General features: G+C 36.6%; 1 protein-coding gene across 4 annotated transcripts; it reads right to left on the bottom strand.

Moving 5' to 3' along the window:
* Nucleotides 1–243: 243 nt before the first annotated feature.
* Nucleotides 244–6,850, bottom strand: LOC122066743. Of its 4 annotated transcripts, XM_042630602.1 has the most exons (8): nt 6,429–6,711; nt 5,775–5,986; nt 5,464–5,678; nt 3,592–3,689; nt 2,813–2,837; nt 1,769–1,889; nt 1,536–1,670; nt 244–762 (listed from the first exon to the last, which is right to left on the bottom strand). In XM_042630602.1, the coding sequence occupies exons 2-8, from the start codon at nt 5,912–5,914 to the stop codon at nt 558–560; spliced, it is 939 nt and encodes a 312-aa protein (XP_042486536.1). In that variant the 5' UTR covers nt 5,915–5,986; nt 6,429–6,711; the 3' UTR covers nt 244–557. The 4 variants fall into 4 exon arrangements, with proteins under 4 accessions (XP_042486536.1, XP_042486530.1, XP_042486519.1 ...); XM_042630596.1 differs by lacking the exon at nt 6,429–6,711 and adding an exon at nt 6,829–6,850 and having other exon boundaries at nt 5,464–5,986; XM_042630585.1 differs by having other exon boundaries at nt 5,464–5,986; nt 6,429–6,709.
* Nucleotides 6,851–7,298: the final 448 nt, after the last annotated feature.

A 7,298-nucleotide genomic window follows, 5' to 3' on the forward strand; every position in this document is an offset into this window, starting at 1 on the left:
CTCTTCGTATTCGTCCAACCACCTAGTCTTGCCATGTCAGATGAAGCTAGAAACAATAAACACACACACTCAAGTCCCAGATTTCCACAACCCCACCCCCCCTACCCAACCCAACACAAGTGTGTTTGACTATCTGCACACGCAAAAACCTGTCACACACGTGTGCATACTCATGTATCATGTATGCAAATATACCTTAGTAGGAAAAGGTGAAAAATCATCTGATTAACCAAGTAGCATCACTGTTTATAAGAAAATTTTATATTGCATTCCTCAATGAGATTAATTTCATTTCTCTTGACATTGTATCCATCACAAATTTGCAACCTAAGACTTGATGCATCTTGCATCTGATGCGAAACGCACAAAACTTAAAACCCCCGCCCCCAAAAAAAAAACTTGTTAACTGAGATCCATTTGGCCAGTTTCTGCCATTTTTTCCAAAAAACATGGCCAACTATAAGCTCAAATTTCCTGCATCTATCCAATATTATTGAAATATAAAACAGTTCAAGGCCTTGAATGGAGCCTTGCGATTATAGGATCAGTTGGAGAAGCTATGATATTATCCATGAGACTAACTGTTGCTCTACTTCTTCCCAGTCATGAACTTTAGTCACCAAGGGGTGTAAATTATCCGACCCAGTCTTGCACCAAGGATATGAATTCTGATAATCAAAAAGAAGAACCCTGATTCCAACTTCAGCACATTCAACAGCATATCGTGGATTATCATCGATCAGTACTTGTGCTCCCAAGGACCTGCCAGATCCCAATTATTTAAAAATCTTGTTGCTTACAAATGATTTCTCTTTTCAAGTTTGAATCTCCTAATGGGACATTATTGACTAGATGACCCAGATAAACATTGCATAATAGCATCATATGAAAGTTTAATGATTGAGGTTGAACCATTGTTTAAAAACTGGATTGGATCAGACAATCAAACCAGGTTAGACCAGAACAGTCCATCCTTTTTTATTTAGAATGGACCTAGAACAGACTAGGACAAACCGGAATCAAATCATCAAGTTTTCAGAAAGCCTGCCTGGTTTAGTTCACCAGTTTTCTTATCTCTCTATTTTCACAATTTTTCCCAAATTTTAATTCCTTTTTCAAAACTATGGTTTGATCTTTCAACATCAGTCATAACTGGATTGGACCAGAACCTGCCCCTTTGTGGTTCAATGTCCAGTCTGGTTTTAAAAAAGTTATGGACTTCACCATTGAAGAAAACTACATTTCAATGCAACTTGGAGGCTCATAAAATTGTCAGATGATCAAGAGCAGATCCAGTAATTTTCTATCAAAAAACACAGTTCAGCTATAAATGATCATCTTCATCCAACTAAAACTTAACATCTTCCCTAGGCAGACTAGGTTTTTGTACAATATCCAGCAAAGTATGTATAATTTACGACCCCATTTCCAGAATTAAAATAAATCGTAAGCAGATTGCTTAAGAATGATCAAAAAGACATTTAGATGTGTTTTAACCTAATTATCATCACCACGCTAACAGATTAAGGAGTTACCTGCAAATATCTGATTTCTTTCTCGATATTCCATCCAGTGCAAAATGATTGCCAAAGTGAATCTCCCGAAACAGTCCAGGGTAGTATTTCTCAATCCACTCAATTGTGTGGTCTTTGATTACATTTTGCCGAGACCTTTCAAAGAACGGTTTCACAAAATAAAGTTTTTACTGGATATTTTTATATTGATTCTTAAAAATGTGATATGGAAATTATATTCGTAGAATACTCACGTCACAACTGATAGATCACAAAATGAAGATAACTTCTGGAGAATCCTCTGAGAACCTGGTATAGGATGGATCCCTGTCTTGAAATAAGAAGTCTTAAAGAACTCATGGACTCGGATATCAGCTGCAAAAAATAGAAGGCAAATTATTATCATGAACCACAATCATGAATTTATTCAAATCTGCATATTTTAGGAACTGTTTCCTGTTGGAAAATCAGCAAGCCGGCCTTGCAAAATACACACTGTCTATTTGACTCACAATCAAGTGATTGGCTTCATTAAGCAAGCATATCAAATTCCATGAAAATTGTTAATAGGAGCATATTTAAGGAATCGTCTACTGCCGAAAAATCAGTAAGCTGGCCTTGCAATGTACAAACACAATGTATTTGATTTGGCCATCAAGTGGTTGGCTTCACAAAGCATGCAGATCAATTTTTGTGTAAAACAATCCCAAGATTTTTCCCAACTAGACAATCCCATTCTGAGAAGAATGTTTCCTAAGAAGGCTTGCCCAACAAAGGAACATATTTGACTCAAGTCTAAGAGACTGATCAAATCATACTGATTGTAGAAATTTTGGAATGTTTCTTTATAGATCTTTCCAAGCACCTGGAAATGGGTATCTAACGCCAATAGACATTATAAGTGTGCATCATTTTATATGGTCATCTACAAAAAACTCGGCCATGTCATAATGGTTTAACTAAGTTATAGTGGCTTAGTTCATCATTGGAAGTCAATCATTCTTCGCTAGGATGAGCCACCTCAATAACATTATAACAAGCCGCACTAAAAACATTTGTAGCGTCTCATAAAATTAGTAAAAAAATCATAGGATGAGTAATTATGAGAAATCAAAACAAGACTTCTAAAACCTTTAAATTTTTATTCAATATTTCCCCCATTTTTAAGTCCCTTCACGTTTGAAACTTGTCAAGTTAGTACTGTATAAACTTTGGTTCTCTCGTAAAGAAGTGGGTGATATAACAATTCTTCATTTAATATAATGAAATGAGTGAAGGTTGCAGAGTCAAAATTGTACCTTCATCACGAGAACAGTTCCATATCTGTAGCAGAAATAAAAGATGCCGTCAAATTATGGAGAAGTCAAAAGATGAGCCAAAACTAAAATGTATTAATGAGGAGGAAATAAATAATAGTAAATAAATCATAAAACGGGGATGGCAATTCTAGGTTTGAAGACTTGAGTATCTTTGGTCACCCTGCCCAAAGGAGGCAAGGGTTGGGGGTTTCAGCTCAGACTCAGGTTGGGCCCTCAGCTGTGATTGATGTACCCCATCACATAAACTATCCAATGATTCCAATCAATGGACATCTCTTGGATGAGCCATAGCCCAATGTTGCATTGACATATCACATGTATTGTTTGTTTTGCATGCTCATTCATATATCTATTCAATAGTCCATAAGACACAAAACGGTCAAACCTGTACAATTTGAGTGAATTGAGCCATGCAATTGTCTGGATAGATTATTTACTAAAATAATTTTTTAAAACTAATTAAACTTGAGACATGATATTAATGGTATTCCCTAAGCGCATGCATGGGTGTGTATGTAGTGTTAAAAAGACTAATGCTTTAAATTTTACCTAATTAAATAAAGAATATTAATTATTGGTTGAAATTGAGCCAACCTAGATGTTTTGAATACATTGATTTATCCTAAGTGCATTCCAGAGGTGGTCCATAGTAAGTGTTGGACAAAGATAAATAGCTCCTCAATCAACATAGCTAAAGCAAAGTACAAACTGAGCCCCCAACATTTGATTATCATACAAACCAAGCACTTAGATGTTACCTTAAAGAACTCATAGACATGATACTCTGAAACTGAGCAGCTCAAAGAGTATCGATCAGCAATAAATTTGTTCAACGCTGAAATGAAGCTTCCAAGGACTACATATCAAAGAAGCAATCAACAGGAAATGCAGTGTCAAACGCAAAGGACAATTTGAAAAAAATACACTAGCAGGTAGCAAAGTAAATTTCAAAACACAAAGGGCAAACCACAGGAAAGAAAGAATGCTGTCAAGGTGAATACAAGAATTCCACATCAAATAAAAAGAACCGAATTATTATAGCTAACTCCTATGAAAAAGGAAATTCTAATGCCTCTATACATTTCCAGAACTCATTAAGGCAAAAATTTAGAGGCAGTAACAGAAGATCATGAAATAGTTGCTCTCAGGAGACCCATAAAGTTAACTTCAAGGCACATTTCTACACTAGAACAGCTATAGGACCACCAATGTTGTACAGAACTGAATGTGTAGTGGGAAAAAAAATCAAATCATAAACAAAATGAGTGTATAACTGAGATAAGGATATTGAGATGGATGAGTGGAAACAATAGGAAATATAAAACAAGAAATGAAACTTTTAACATGATTAAGAGTGGCTCCAATAGGAGATTAGTTAAAGTAGAGTCATTTGAGGTAGTATGGACATTTGCAATGGAGGTCATTGAATGCATCAATAAGGAGGAGTTATATGATGCAGATTAGAGGAGTTAAAACACCAATGAGTAGGCCAAAAATGACTTCAAAAGAAGGGTTGAGAAAAGATGTGAATGATTTTAAGCCCCAAAAAAACATGGCTTTAAACAGAGTTGAATTGAAAAATGACATCTGTGTAGCTAGCCCCCTTTAGTTTGTATAAAGCTAGTTAAATTGAGTTGAGTTGAACACATTTCTACAGTAAGCTGGCAGCCATTCTACCAATATATAAGCAATAAATTCAGAATGTTAATTGGCTAACTCTAGGATCAGAAATTAGCAAGAACTACCAGAACAATCAAATGATCCAATAATACAACTGATCACTTAATCTCATGCACTCACTACAACAATGAAATACAGTATGCAATAGAGTTTCTTGTTTGCAGTGTCACATGAACTAACTATTCATGCTAGGCAGGTCAAACTTTGACACAATGAAGGTGCTATGCATTACCTTTCTTTAATGTTTTCTTATATGTTTCGCATAAACAAGATCTACCTTGAACAATGGGTTTCATAATAATTTCCTTTATGAGCTTCTGAGAGTAAATAATTATGCTCCCAGGTATAAGATAATATTTATAGTTTAATACATTAAGATGTTTTTCCATGACAAATATTTTCAATGCCAGTTCATTTAATCCATGTTATCGCAGCTTGAGACATCAGAACTCCAAGCCATGCCAAATATCGACTCCCATGTCTGTACTATGCATCCCACAGTTGCTGCTTGGAAAATTAAGACAACCTGAGTTGGGTGAAATTCTTCATTATGATCCCCCATCGACATCACAGTGACTCGTATACAAGTAGAAGTTGATAACATGCAGCCTATGGCCCAATGGTTTAGAATGATCCCTCTATAATTCTAATTCATATCCAAGAAAATAGATCCTTACTGAAACAAACTTTCAGAACTATTTGGGTTGTTTCTACAAAGAAGGTTTTGATATTCCAGTTCGGAAGAACTTAATCCAACAATCAAACATCAGAGCTCTATAAGTGGTCACTTTCCTGAATCAGAAAGAATTACAGGAAAGTACATTTATATGTGTAATTTAATGAATATGCCAGCAGACAACACAGAATGCACCTTAAGTTAAAAACAGGAGAATTATGAAAACGAACACAACTACAAAAGGAAGAAAGATGGAAATGCAGGAGAGAGATACCCTCATCCACGTCAACAGCAACAATGAATTTCTTGGGCATTGGATGGTCCGGGAATCCAAGAGGGCTGCCACGTTGATATGTTCCGCAGCCATTCGGCAACCAAGCAGCTGTGCCCCTTTCAAGCCCAACCTCCGAATCACGAACCGGCTGTGTGTATGGAGGCAATGCACAAGGTTTATGGAATTCATTGTCAACTCTTCCATGAAGGCAGTCACTGCGATCAGAGCAGCCTTTTAAGCGCAACGCATCAATGACATTTATCTGAAAACTGCCAGATACATCAAACGAAGGCTTTACAGAAAATCGATACCGCTCCTTTGGCACAGAAACCTGACTAAACGCATGAAAACCGGCGAAAAAGGGATCCTTATTATAGAGTGAAGCCATCACACCCCAATCTAACCCAGTGAGTCCAAGACCAAGCAACCGCAAACCTTGCCTCCTTAACATAACGATGTCACATTCCAGCAAAACAAAACCCAAACACTAAAGGGGAGAGAAGCAGAAAGGAATGCCAGAAACCTAAAACCCACATGTCAACAAGTTACAACAGAGTATCAGATATAAGTTTGTTCGCAATCTCCTAAAATTCAAAACTATACATTCCCAATTAGCCTTAAAAATATGCAACAAATTCAAGTAAAAGAAAAGATGGTGGCGTTCCCCCCAGCCCCGCAAAAAAACGGAAGGGGAAAATTCTAAGAAGTGAACATCTCGCGGAATCGCACAACCCCTCAAGTCAGTCAAAAATCTTAAAAAGCCGCCGCCCCCCCCCCCCCCTCTCCCTCCCTCACCGGTCTGAAACAATTATCGATTTCCGGTAGCACAGAGTAATCGCATTACCCGTAATAGTGAAAGTGGAAAAACAAAAGAAGGAAACTACACAGTAAATAAACCCTTGATCCGACTGATTGCGTTAAGAAAAGAAAAGGGGAAAAAAATCGAATATATTAAAATGGATTACCCAATTCCCACGAAGCCGTTGCCAGGGAAATTCCGTGATTTATTCCGAAAAACCTCGTCAGTTTATTCAACGAGATTGTAAAAAGGTTAGGACGAATCAATGGTTTGAATAATGAATATGTACGTATATGAATCTGCAGACAAGGAGGGGGAAGAGAGGGATCCGTAATTATCAGCCCCTGTTGCTTTTGTGAGCCCTTTTATAGAATCCCGCTCTGCCTCTTTCGGCCTTTTTGAATGGTTGAGGGCCTTACGGCAGTCATCAATAATTAGAAAATAAGGCCCTTACGGCCGACATTTTGCCACAAAACTCCCACGACAATTCATACTGCAATTTTAAATTAAATTTCTACCAAAAAAAAAACGTAAGTAAAAGAATGCATTGTTTGTCGGTGAATCACCTATTTGAATCGGTTCGGGATCTACGACATCCGATCCAAATTCCTGCTAATTCTGGTACTCTCTTTTTTGGATTGACTGGTTTTATTTTTTATCTTTAGCTTTGATTTAAAGCTTCAAATAAAATTACAGATTCTAGAAAATCTTATTCGATTCCAATTTTTAGGGTTTTTAACCGATTTTGACTAATTTCATCTATATCTTAATCAGAATTCGAAAACGACTCCCCCAAAAATAAAACCCTGAAAGAGTTGATTGTCTTGAGTCTCTTGACGCCTCTTGAGAGTTGAGACTACAAATACCAATATGGACTGAAGTATCCATGGTCAAATGTCATTTATTATTTATTTTTATTTTCTTTTTAAATTAGAACATAACATGTATATCAATAGATGGTGCTAAAAGAGGAAAGCCCTATATGACAATAAAAGAAATGATAAAAAAGATATACATAAGCTAGGGTTCAACTTAG

Source organism: Macadamia integrifolia, chromosome 2 (assembly GCF_013358625.1).
Source record: "Macadamia integrifolia cultivar HAES 741 chromosome 2, SCU_Mint_v3, whole genome shotgun sequence".
Lineage (NCBI taxonomy): Eukaryota > Viridiplantae > Streptophyta > Magnoliopsida > Proteales > Proteaceae > Macadamia > Macadamia integrifolia.